Source organism: Cucurbita pepo, chromosome 13, assembly GCF_057944985.1.
Source record: "Cucurbita pepo subsp. pepo isolate OVF chromosome 13, ASM5794498v1, whole genome shotgun sequence".
In the NCBI taxonomy this organism is placed as follows: Eukaryota; Viridiplantae; Streptophyta; class Magnoliopsida; order Cucurbitales; family Cucurbitaceae; genus Cucurbita; species Cucurbita pepo.
The window spans coordinates 3,445,960-3,459,870 of record NC_141810.1 but is presented as its reverse complement, the minus strand read 5'-3'; the positions used below and the strand labels follow the sequence as shown (position 1 = coordinate 3,459,870).

Sequence of the window (13,911 nt, the reverse complement as noted above, 5' to 3'; positions counted from 1 at the left end):
TGTGTTTGCCACCTTTAAGAAGTGGAAAGCAGAAGTTGAAAATCAGAAACACAAGTCAGATGTGTTTGCCACCTTTAAGAAGTGGAAAGCAGAAGTTGAAAATCAGATCGACATGAAGATCAAATGCCTGAGGTCTAACAATGGAGGAAAATACGATAAGTCATAATTCAAAGCATTTTGCGTGGCTGAGGGAATTAGATTAACGAGGACAGTTCCCAATAAAGCAAGGCAAAATGGTATTGCTGAAAGGATGAACGAAACATTGAATGAGCGGCAAGGAGTATGAAGATTCATTATGGATTGCCAAAGATATTATGGGTCAATGTTGTAAATTCAACAATCTACTTGATCAATAGAGGGGCCTACAGTACCCTGCGAGTTCAAGTTGCTAGAAGAACTATGGACAGGAAAAGAACTCAAGTACTCTCACTTGAGAACTTTTGGCTATACTGTGTATATACGTGTTGATCCAGAGAAGAGTGACAAGCTTGACGTTGAGTCTATGAAGTGCTACCTCATAGGCTATGATTCTGACATTTTCGGGTACAAGTTTTGGGATGTCAAGAACAAGAGAATCCTGAGACTTAGTCTTGTTATAGCAGGCACTCAAGGAACTTCTGAGACTATTGCTGAGGAACTAGAGGTAGAGCAAGTGGCACCTGAGCAGGTGTTGAAAATATCGCTATTAGATTACCATATAGGTATGTACCTTCATATTACCCTGTTGTTGACTGATGAAGGGGAACCAAAGCCTTTTGATGAGACCCTACAGTTGGAGGATACAAGCAAGTGGGAGAAAGTCATGAATGATGGGATGTCTAGGCTTCATAAATGAGTTGCTCTTTTATCTACTGAGGCTGAGTACGTGACAATAGTTGAAGCTGAAAAGGAGATGATATGAATGGCAAACTGTCTAGAAGAATTGGGCAAGAAGTAGCATGAGAAGATTCTTTGGACAAATAATCAGAATGTTATACCGTTGGTGAAAAACATGGTCTATCATTCAAAGACAAAACACAAAAGGTAATACCATTTCACTCGCAGGTTAGTAGAAGATGGTGATGTGTTTGAAGAATGATAGAGAGTGCAAAGAACCCAATAAAGCCAGTGACAAAATGTGTTGATGTTGAAACATTGAGGCTGTGCAAAGCCTTAATTGGTATGGTGTAGTGAAGATGTTGATAGCCATTTGAGAATAAAATTCTTGATTTACTAGATCAGTCTACAAGAGCGAGAATTGTGGGGATATAGAGCTTGTTGGCTATTTATAATTTATTCAATTTTTATAAATAGTAAATGGTCAAATTTATATATATATCTGGTAAAACTATATATATATATATATAGTAAACTCAAACCATATATATATATACTTAGATACTCCTTTCAAAGTGTACTTTCTTCGTTTTTTGTATTTTTTTGGTGTAGATACTGGAGTCATCCATATAAACTTTTAGCCAAAATTCATCTTTACATTTTTGCATTTTCTCTCGTGTGCATTGTTGTGCAGTCCCAACCAAACTAAAAGAAAAAAAAAAGGAGAATGGAGAAGAAAAATAATAATTAGAGAAAAAGAAGAAGAAGACACGTTCCCAAACCAAATAAGCAACAATGATAGCGTGTAATGTGGTGTCATACTAATTCACTTTGCTTTCTACCTTCTCCCCCATGTCTTTCACTTCTTTCATTCTCTTCTCTATCTGTTCTTTAATCTCCATTATTCTCATGAACATGAACGAGGTAAGAGGAGAGCTGAATGGTCGATAGAGAGACAATTGTATCGTTATATATATTTATATCTTCCTTCTGCCATCCACGTCCCCTTATTTGGTTGTCACTGTATAATCTAAATTAATTTATTAGCTGAAGCCGACATTTGTGGAATTTTGTGTTGCCCACTTGACGTTGACGGACCTGACCGCCGCATGCTTAAAATATTTATGGCCAAGGATGCAAAAGGCGTCAATGGTTGGTTGCATGCAATCCCTTTTGACTTATTGGCAGAAGGATGCAAGAGTCGGTTAACAAGTGATTGTCACATGTGTCTATTTTATCTTCCACATTTTATATTTACTTAGCCCCAAATAAGTCAAAAGGGATTGGATGATCTTGCATGGCTTGTGTTTGATTGGCTCTTCTTGGGTAGAAACCCAAGAGATTTTCACTCTGTCCCTTTTGAGGAGGAGAGAGAAACTGATTGCAACTTCCTCACTCTTTGGCTTTGAGGAGGAGATATAATCTGGGGGCTACTCGATTGTCATATGACTATTTCCTACGATCATAGAGTCCAGTGTGGGTAATAGGTAAGGATGCCCCATATACTATGATCCTAGTCCTTACCCGTGTAATTTTTAGATTGATCCAAAATATATGAGTCAGCAGTCATATAGGCCAAAGCTCCAGTGTCCAAAAACTAATCAGCAGCCTCGGGTCCAGCAATAGAACATGATGTGTTGAAGGCTTCAGCAAAGTGAGGATGAACAGAATCAAGCCGAACGTACCGCTGTTTGCAGTGGTCAACATAATGGCCATCCGTGCGGCATATTAGGCAGCGAGGTGATCAACGACCCTGACCTGAGTGCGTTCGTTCTCGGTTGTAAGAGTTATGGGAATGAGAACAACCTTGCTGGTTGCTAAATGAAGTAGCGTGACTTCCATGGGTGCGACCATGATTAGTGGTTGTGAATGTCGTAGGAGTGGTGTCAGAAGACTCAAGGGAGCACGGGAACAACTCAAAACTTTCAGCTTTAAAGAATAAATCTTCAAAATAGGGGAGAGGGGTGATAGCCATTTGAGCACTAAAAAGTTGAAAAATCGATGCCGAGTCGACGAAGGAACCAGTGCACTTTATCAATGTCCTCGACGGGTCTGCCAATGGCATGAAGTTGGTCACAAATTGTTTTGAAGGTACATACATACTCATAAACAAGTTTGGTGCTGCATTTCATCAACTGTAGGTCATCCTTGAGTCTCAGTTCATGAGCTTTCCAATGATGGCTGAACGAAGTTTCCAACGCGAGCCACACGTCACGTGCAGTGGTGTCACGACCCAATATTTTACTATGAACCGTGACTCAAAACAACAACATGAATTCAAAGAAAACAGTTGAAAATGCATTAAGGCAAAATCATTTATTTCAAGTAAAAATTGCAACACAAAGGTTCAAACAATTAAAAGTTTTGTGAACAAAAATATGAGAATCCGAATACAAAATAAAAGGTTGGACTGACGCCTCGGGACATGCATTCCTCTATGACAATCCATGTCTCTAATCACGCCCTCTCTTGACTCGACGCCTCACGCACCTGAAAGAAAAGATATAGCAGGGATGATTATAAAAATTATACCCAATAAGTCACCTACTTGTAGACTCTCGTCACACCCCTAAGCTTAACAAACAAACACGGGCTATTCATTGGCTCTAGGACGTCTGGTTCTAGTCTTAGCCCCTTGGGACGGCTGGTTCTCCATTATTTCATTTAATACCTTTGAATTCCTTAAGCCAAGCTGTAATGACTGGTGCCTCTCTATGAGATTCTACCTCTGTATAGCTATCTAAGACTATATGACATCTTACCTAGGGGTGTGCTGAGTACCTCCTAGGCCCATGATAGTCCCCCTTGTTGGGGGCGTAGTCCAATCCATTCCCATTCAACAAATGGGTTGTATGACGTGGGGCCACATTTCCCATGCAAAACGGTTAGGAGTAGTGAGAACTGATCAGGAACACCTAGTCCTCCCACGAAGCTATAGACTTGAATTTGAAGCACTCTCAGCAACAGCAGCTACGTTCATACACCCTGCAGTGGTGTATAAGGTTCTAGATTTTGTGCCACGTGCTACTACCATAGCACCATTCACAATCTTCCACGAACTCTTCCCAAACTCTGTTGCATAACTTGTGCATTCTAATTGACTAATAGAGATCAGGTTCTTCTTGAGACCATGAATATATCTGACATCCTTTAATGTTCACTGATTTCCTGCTGAAGTTTTTATGCAGACATCCCCTTTTCCTTCAATCTTCAAATCTTCAAATCTTTGTTGTTGGCAACATACACCTTCTCGAAATTTCTAGACTTGAAATTTCAAAAAAGCTCTTTGTTTGGAGACGAATGAAAATATTTACGTGAATCCAAAACCTAGAATTTAGTCGGACTGTCCACGCTGAGGATTAGAGCATCCCCAATGTCTTTTGCTGAATTCATAGAATCGTCGTCATCCTCTGATTTGTGATTCTGCTTCCTCTTTGGTGTTGTACAATCTATTTGAATGTGACATTTTTCTCAACAACTCCAACACTTTACTTTTGATTTGTTGGGAGATTTTTCTCAGTTTTTTGATTTTGATCTCCCATTGTTTGAACCCTTCAATTTACTTCTTCTCGTTTGGTCAACAATGAGAGCACCACCAGATGAATTCTCACTCTCATTTGCGAATACTTTCGCTGAAAACTACATCTCGGATTTCATCAAACTTCAGTTTCTCAGATCCTCAAGAACTGCTGATCGCGACAACAACAGTATCTCACGACACGGGTAAAGTTAACATCAAAATCAATGCTTTTATTTCATCTTCAAAAATAATTTCCACCGATCTCAATTCACTTTCAATCATGTTGAACTCATTTATATGATCTGCAACTGATCCACCTTCAGATATTTGTCGATTGAACGATCTCCGCATCAAATACACCTTGTTCATAGCCGACGGTTTTTTGTACATATTCGACAACACCTTCAATAGGTCCGACGTCGTCTTCTCCTTGATGATATTGAACGACACATTTCTGGACAACGTCAACCGGATCAACCCTAAGGCTTGAAGATCCTTGAGCTTCCATTGCTGTTGAGTTATGGAGTCTGCTCCCTGTATTTATAGCTTGGTCAATGGCTATATCCGGTAAAGCTATATATGGTACATAGCTATATATAGTAGATGGTTAAATCTGGTAAAGCTATATTTAGTAGACTGAACCATATATATATCCCGTCCAGTAAAGCTCTTAAATGTACTTTTCTACTCTCTTGTTGTACATGCCTGAAGTCATCAATAAAAAATCCTTTTAGCCAGAGTTCTCCTTGCAACTTCTCTCTATCCTTCTCTTTGTGTTCATCTAGATCGAGCGTGTGCGTTGTTGTGCGATCCTAACAACTGGTATCGATCCTAACAACTGGTATCAGAGCCAGGCGGAAGTCAGAACCAGGCGGAAGTCAGAGCCAGGCAAAATTCACCACGATCTGTGAAGATGGAAAATCAAAGAACCGGGGAAAATCTCCAAACAAACCCAACGTAACGTGTTGGAGCTGTGGGGGAAAAGGACACTTTCGGACAGATTGTACAAAGCTAAAGAAGAAGCAGAATCATAAATCTGAAGATGATGATGATTCTATATACACAACAGAAGATGCTGAGGACGTTTTAATCCTTAGTGTGGATAGCCCAGCTGAATCCTGGATTTTGGATTCAGGTGCATCGTTCCATTCGTCTCCAAGTAAGGAATTGTTTCGAAATTTCAAATCAGGAAATTTCGGGAAGGTGTATCTTGCCGACAATAAAACCTTGGAGATTGAAGGAAAGGGAGATGTCTCCATACAAACTCCAGCAGGAAATCAATGGACATTACAAGATGTCAGATACATTCCTGGTCTCAAGAAGAACCTGATCTCTATTGGTCAGTTGGATAGCACAGGCTATGCAGCAGAGTTTGGAAAGAGTTCCTGGAAGATTGTGAAGGGCGCCATGGTTGTTGCGCGTGGCACAAAATCTGGAACCTTATACACTACTGCAGAGTGTATAAACATGACTGCTGCTGCTGAGAGTGCTTCCAATTCAAGTCTATGGCACAATAGACTTGGACATATGAGCGTCAAAGGAATGAAGATGCTCACTGCGAAAGGAGCTTTAGAAGGCTTAAAATCTGTTGATATGGGTCTTTGTGAGAGCTGCGTTATGGGCAAACAGAAACGAGTTAGTTTCACAAAGGCTGCCAGAGAACCGAAGAAAGTGCGGTTGGAAATGGTCCATACAGACGTCTGGGGACCATCTCCAGTTTCATCACTTGGTGGATCAAGGTACTACGTCACCTTCATCGATGACTTCAGCAGGAAGGTATGGGTTTACTTTCTGAAACATAAGTCAGATGTGTTTACCACCTTCAAGAAGTGGAAAGCTGAAGTTGAAAATCAGACCGGCTTGAAGATCAAATGCCTGAGGTCTGACAATGGAGGAGAGTACAACAAATCAGAGTTTATAACATTTTGTGCAGCTGAGGGAATTAGATTAATAAGAACAATTCCCGGTAAGGCAAGACAAAATGGTATTGCAGAAAGGATGAACAGAACCTTGAATGAGCGAGCAAGAAGCATGAGGATTCATTCTGGATTGCCAAAGGCATTCTGGGCTGATGCTGTGAACACAGCAGCATATTTGATTAATAGAGGGCCGTCAGTACCCTTGAAGTTCAAATTGCCCGAAGAAGTATGGACATGAAAAGAACTCAAGTACTCTCACTTGAGAACCTTTGGCTGTACTGCATATGTTCATGTTGATCCAGAGAAGAGAGATAAGCTTGATGCTAAGGCTGTGAAATGCTACTTCATAGGCTATGGCTCTGACATGTTCGGGTATAGGTTTTGGGATGAGAAAAATATGAAGATCCTAAGACACTGTGATGTGACCTTTGATGAAAATGTCATGTACAAGGACAGAGAGAAGATAAACTCTGAGACTACGAAGCAAGTGGGAGTTGAATTTGAGTGGCAAGAAAATTCACACAGTGATGGTACAACAGAAGCTCAAGAAACTCCTGATCCTATTGCTGAAGAACCAGACGTGGCTGATCCTATTGCTGAAGAACCAGACGTGGAGCAAGTTGCACCTGAACAGGTGTTGAGAAGATCATCCAGAACTACCAGAGCACCAGACAGATATTCAACCTCATTACACTATCTGTTGCTGACTGACGAAGGAGAACCAGAGTCCTTTGATGAGGCCCTACAAGTGGAAGATTCAACTAAGTGGGAGCAAGCCATGGATGATGAGATGAGCTCACTTGAAAGGAATAATACGTGGGTGCTGACTGAGTTGCCTACAGGAAAGAGAGCTCTGTTGAACAAATGGGTGTTCAAAATCAAGGTTGAACCAGATGGCAGAAGGAGGTTTAAGGCTCGGTTAGTAGTTAAAGGATATTCACAAAGAAAAGGCATTGATTATGCTGAGATCTTTTCTCCAGTTGTGAAATTAACTACTATCCGAATTCTACTGAGTATTGTTGCATCGGAGAATTTGCACCTTGAGCAAATGGATGTAAAAACGGCATTTTTACATGGAGATCTAGACGAGGAGATCTATATGCAACAACCCGAAGGATTTGCAGCTCCAAGCAAGGAGCACATGGTGTGTAAGCTCAATAAGAGCTTGTATGGACTGAAACAAGCACCGAGACAATGGTACAAGAAGTTTGACTCCTTCATGAGCAAGAGTGGTTTCCACAGAAGTGAAAAGGATCAGTGTTGCTACCTCAAGAAATACACTGATTCTTATGTGTTTCTACTCCTGTATGTGGATGATATACTAATTGCTGGATCAAGTATGAGGGAGATAAACCACCTGAAGGCAAGCTTGTCTTCAGTATTTGAGATGAAAGATTTAGGTGCAGCGAAGCAGATCCTTGGGATGAGGATTTCTCGAGATAGATCTGCTGGCACATTAAATCTATCCCAAGAGCAGTACATTGAGAAGGTGTTGTCCAAATTCAAGATGAATAACGCTAAACCCAGGACTACCCCCTTGGCAAATCATATTAAATTGTCAAAGGGGCAATCTCCCAAGACAGTTGAGGAACGTGAGCACATGGCATCAGTTCCGTACGCTTCTGCAGTTGGGAGTTTGATGTATGCTATGGTCTGCACTAGACCTGACATAACACATGCAGTGGGAGTTGTTAGCAAGTACATGGCAAATCCAGGGAAGGAACATTGGGAAGCTGTGAAGTGGCTTCTAAGATATCTGAGAGGTACATCCAATACTACACTTTGTTATGGCAATGGCAAAGTAGTTCTGCAAGGTTTTGTGGATGCTGATCTGAGTGGAGATGTAGACTCCAGCAAGAGCACATCTGGGTATATCTACACTATAGATGGAACAGCAGTGAGTTGGATGTCTAAGCTTCAGAAATGCGTTGCTCTTTCATCTACTGAAGCTAAGTACGTGGCCATAGCTGAAGCTGGAAAGGAGATGATATGGATGACAGACTATCTAGAAGAATTAGGCCGGAAGCAGTGCAAGAAGATCCTTTATACAGATAGTCAGAGTGCCATACAGTTGGTGAAAAACCCAGTCTATCATTCAAGAACAAAACACATTAGAAGACGGTACCATTTCACTCGCAGGTTAGTGGAAGAAGGCGATATGTGTTTGGAGAAGATAGAGGGTGCAAAGAATCCAGCAGACATGTTGACAAAATGTGTTGATGTTGGAAAATTAAAGCTATGCAAAGCCCTAATTGGTATGGTGTAGGATCAGTCTCCAAGTGGGAGAATTGTTGAGTTATGGAGTCTGCTCCCTGTATTTATAGCTTGGTCAATGGCTATATCCGGTAAAGCTATATATGGTACATAGCTATATATAGTAGATGGTTAAATCTGGTAAAGCTATATTTAGTAGACTGAACCATATATATATCCCGTCCAGTAAAGCTCTTAAATGTACTTTTCTACTCTCTTGTTGTACATGCCTGAAGTCATCAATAAAAAATCCTTTTAGCCAGAGTTCTCCTTGCAACTTCTCTCTATCCTTCTCTTTGTGTTCATCTAGATCGAGCGTGTGCGTTGTTGTGCGATCCTAACAACTGGTATCGATCCTAACAATTGCTTCATGGTTAAGGTATGCGGCTTCAATCCCAATAGAGGTTGGTGAAGATCTTTTTGGTATAGATAATCTTCAATCAACATCTTCCAAAAACCGAAATCGGATCCATCAAACTTCTCAATTCCAATATTTGAACTTTCCATCTTCAAAGACGTGGTGAATCTCGCCTTGCTCTGATACCAGTTGTTAAGATCGCACAACAACGCACACACTTGATCAAGATGAACATAAAGAAAAGGAGAGAGAAAATTCAAGGAGGAATATTGGTTGAAGGTTTTATTGATGACTTCAGGTACGTATACCAAAGATGAATACAGAGATTGAATAAAGTACATTTTGAAAGCATTGCTAATGGGGTATATATATGGTTTCAGCTTACTAACTATTTTTACCAAGTCAAGCTTATTGACTCACATTCTTCCCCATAAGCTTGACTTTGCTTGATTTTTTTCACTTCGAACAACTCCTGCATGTCTGCAAAGCTTAACCTTTGTTGGGGCCTTGGTGAAAATATTTGCATGTTGCTCTGTAGTGTTAACGTTGTTGTGTCCTGATTAACTCGATATTCATCACAAGAAGTTTTAATTCTACAACATGCAATTTCTTCTGCTTCTCTCTTATGTGCAGGGACATCTTCATCTTGTAGGGTATTTCTTTGTCTTTCAACCTTCTTTTTAGACATGCCTCTAGCCTTCTTTGGTTGAGAGAACAAGTTTGATGTCCCATTTTTCTTATGCTCTAGTGGTCTTCCTCTAGGCCTAGGTTGAGATTACAAGTATGATGAAACATGCCATCTTGTAGGTTACTCTTCACTTATTGTAGTAGCATCTGGTTTCTTCTTGGCTATGTTTGTCGGTTCCTTTTTCTCCCGACCCATTGGTTTCTTCTTCACTTTCTTGTTGTCAATGCCAATGGATACTTTTGGAAGATGTTGATGGTCTTTCAATAGTATCTTATACAGGCGATTTCGCGACCGTTTTACCTTCATCAACAAGGCCCCGTTTCTGTCGTAAACCTTGAGGAACGGATTGACTATCTCCACTCTGCTACCTTCTTCTGTCATTTGACTAAGGCTAATAATATTGCTCTCAAACTCAGGATGTAATACACCTTGGTCAATAGACGTTGATCTTCGTTCTTACACCGGAACAAGATAGATCCTTTGTCTTAGATATGTACAACTGATCTATCGCAAAGCTTCACGTTTCTAGTGAAGTTCTCATCAAGCTCCTTGAACTTTGCTCGATCTCTAGTCATGTGGTTGCTCACTCCGTTGTTTAGGTACCACATGTTGGTCTCCACTTAGTCTTCTCCATCTATGAAGAGGTTCGCCATAACCTTCTCTTCATTGAGCATCAACACGTTGGGCATTATCTCGGCCAACATCAATGTGGGCTCTTCATCATCCAAGAACATGAGGTTTGCCTCCTTATTGCTCTCCTTGTTGTGGCACTCTGCTGCATAATGCCTATATTTTCCACAAGAGTGACACTTGATCATACTCTTGTCCTTTCGAGGGTTGGCATTTTAATGGGTTTGTGAGGTATTGTCACGACCTTCTCTGCCACCACGTCTGTGGCTACGTCTTTTAGATAAAAGCTATGGTTTTTTTCTTATTTAGTATATTCACAAGTTAGTTGTTTTTTTGGTTTTAGATATCTGAATTAACGCTTCACGTTTAATGTTATAGAGCATTTTTTGTTGGCCATTTGGGCCAACTTTGGGCGCAAGATTTGTGCCACTACCACTAATTTTAGGATAGGATGGTTGTTTAAGTATGTCAACTGAATGAAAATAACAATCTATCGGGTCTTCAGCGCATACTTTCTCTCTCTGTTATTTTTCCGTTATTTTCTTCTTCTAAGATTTTTCGCTCGACTTTTTCTCCGTCAACATTTCCTCCTCAGTCAAAACAACAAGTGGTATCAGAGTCTGGTTTAATCCACCGATGGTATATCATTGCGGAGGAGGCAACTTTATCAAAAGCCAAGTTGAATAGCTCAATTGGTTAGAACGTCGACCTAACAACACACAGTTCTCGCTCACTCCTCCACGCCGCCGCCGAGTATCGGCTTCTCCATCACTGCCATTAAGAGGCCGATGTCGAGAGGGGGGGTGATCAGGGAGACGACCGCCTCTGTGAAGTACTCGATGCTGACGAGGTCCAACTACAATGAGTGGGCCTTATTGATGCGCGTCAACCTACAGGCGCAAGGGTTGTGGCATGCTGTCGAGCCGGAGGAAGGAGAAATGATCGAGTACAGAGAGGATCGGCTGGCGTTCGCTGCCATAGTACGGTCTCTCTGTGCCTCCAAAGATGCTGGCGTCTCTCTCCACCAAGCGCACCGCGCAATCGGCCTGGGAGGGTATCAAATCCCGTCGAGTTGGTGTGCAGCGAGTGTGAAAATCCAACATCGAGCAGCTGCGGAAGGAGCTTTCGGAGATTTTCTTTAAGAACGGTGAATCCATCGATGACTTTTCAATGCGGATCACGGGGCTTGCCAATAGCATCACCACTCTCAGTGGCAGCATCAGCGAGATAGAAATCGTGAAGAAGATGCTGCAGGTCGTCCCAGATCACCTTGAGCAAGTCGTGATTTCAATCGAGACATTGCTTGACGTGAACGACCTAATGGTGGAAGAGGTGACCGGAAGACTACGTAACGTCAAGCAGCGGAAGAAAAATACCGTTTCAGCTGTCGACAAGGAGGGTCGTCTACTCCTCACTAAGGAGGAATTGCTTGCACGCCTAAAGCTCCGTGACGACACCGGCAAGAGCAATGGGCCCTCCAACCGCAAAGGTGGTAAGAAGCCATGGAAATCTTACCAGCGCATGCACGAAAAAGAGGCAGATCAAAAGAAGGAAGAGCCGACTGATGACGGGCCAATCCAGTGCTCGTACTGTGGGAAGAGAGGTCACCTGAGCAAGAATTGCTGGAGCAAGCTCAAGAACAAGGAGACGGCCGAGAAGGCCCATGTGGCTCAATCCGAGGAGGACGAGCCGGCCCTTTTCATGGTGACTGCATCAGTCCTACCTGACGTCCCTAATTCTGATTCCAAATCCACGGAGGTAATCGACGACGACATAACTGCTCCGGTGAGCGTCGAACCCAAGGAAGAGCTCCCCAAATCCATGGAGGTAATCGACGACAGCATAACTGCTCCGGTGAGCGTCGAACCCGAGGAAGAGCTCCAATTGTGCATAACAAAGGCACCGGCTGGGGAGCCAATTCAACTGAAGGAGAAACGAGTGTTCGCTCAAATCGGTGAATGGGGCGAGCAGCAAGAGCACCGGCGATGGGTCCTCAACACGGGGGCAACAAACCATATGACTGGGGCCAAGTCTGTGTTCTCCGAGCTTGACTCGGGGATTCGCGGGACGGTGAAATTCGGCGACGGCTCCGTCATCGAGACTGAAGGGCACAACACCATCCTATTCGTCGGCAAGGGAGGCAATCATCACAAGCTGACCGACGTCTACTTCATCCCGAGGCTCAAGGCTAATATTATGAGCCTGGGTCAACTCGATAAGGTCGGCTGCCACATTTCCATCAAGCGCGGGCTACTTAGGATCCGCGATGATCGACGACGGTTGCTCACACAAGCTCGGTGCACGGCAAACCGCCTTTACATCCTAGAGTTGGAGATAGAGCAACCAGTCAACCTCTCAGCCAGGTACCGGAGGATGGAAGACCTATTAGGAAGAGGTGAACCACCTGGACTGGTGGCGCGCCAACTCGAAGAAGAGGTGGCCGAACAAGACGTGGAGTCTTGAGGACATGCCGCTAGGGACACCGAGCCATAAGGCTCAAATCGGAGTTCAAACAAAATAAGGTAGATATACACAGGTTTTAGGAGGAGATTGTTAGATAAAACCTAAGTTTTTTCTTATTTAGATTCACACGATTTCATTAGTTGATTGAATACCTCCGTTTGATCATTTGACAAACACGTCAAATGGATTACTAAAGTTTTAGATGGCAATTTTGTAGGAAGTGGCACAGATTTAGTTGCCACTCTCCAGCCATTTTTAGGATAAGTTATATTTAAATAGAAGATTGAACCACCTGATTTTAAGCACGGTCAAAATTTCAGCAAGTCTCTCTCTCTCTTTGTTATTTTATGCGTTTTATTTTCTTCCAACAACTTCCCGTCAACGATTTGCTCTCACCGAAAAGAAAAGGATTTCCCTGGCCGATTGTTGAAAAACAACATCCGCTTATTGCTGGCAATCTCGGTACATCATTTCTGAGAGGTCCACCACATGGACATGAAATTCGTGTTCCTCAACGGAGAGTTGAAGGAGACCGTCTATGTCCGACAACCACTAGGCTTCCTGGACAATTACAACTCTAACAAGGTATTACGCCTACACAAGACACTCTATGGGCTTCGGCAAGCACCACAAGCCTGGAACATGAAGCTCAACAGTACCCTGCTATCGTTGAAGTTCAAGGATTGTGCCTCTGAGCATGGCATGTACACGCACGGCCACGGCGAGCAGAGACTGATTGTGGGAGTGTATGTCAACGACCTCATAATCACTGGAGACGATATGGATGTTTGTAGAAGATTCAAGAGAGAGATGTCAAAGAACTTCAAGATGAGCGATCTCGGCGTGCTCAGCTACTACCTCGGCATCGAAGTGCAATAGAATACTGCCGACATCACCATCTTTCAAGGTGCGTATGCAAAGAAGCTGTTGGACATAGCTGGACTAGCAGACAGTAACCCTACAAGGACGCCAATGGAAGCCCGACTCCAACTAAGAAAACCCGACACTACAACGGCAGTCGACTCCACCAATTACCACAGCGTTGTCGGGAGCCTGTACTATCTAGTAAACACACGCCCTGACCATGCTTATTTTGTTGGATACGTGAGTAGGTTTTGGAAGCACCAAGGGAAGAGCATCTTATGCTTTCAAGCGCATCCTGTGCTATGTGGCCGAAACGAGAGGCCGAGGTGTGAGATACTGCGTAGGGAGAGGAAAGGAGAAGCTTGAGCTGGTTGGCTACAGTGATAGTGACATGGCAGGT

The 13,911-nt window shown here is 42.7% G+C and overlaps 1 protein-coding gene across 1 annotated transcript; it reads left to right on the top strand.

The window, feature by feature from the left end:
* The first annotated feature begins 11,354 nt into the window (after positions 1–11,354).
* On the top strand, positions 11,355–12,911 carry LOC147789642 (uncharacterized). Its single transcript, XM_087116940.1, has 3 exons — positions 11,355–11,942; positions 12,084–12,324; positions 12,865–12,911. The coding sequence occupies exons 1-3, from the start codon at positions 11,355–11,357 to the stop codon at positions 12,909–12,911; spliced, it is 876 nt and encodes a 291-aa protein (XP_086973066.1).
* The last annotated feature ends 1,000 nt before the right edge of the window (positions 12,912–13,911 follow it).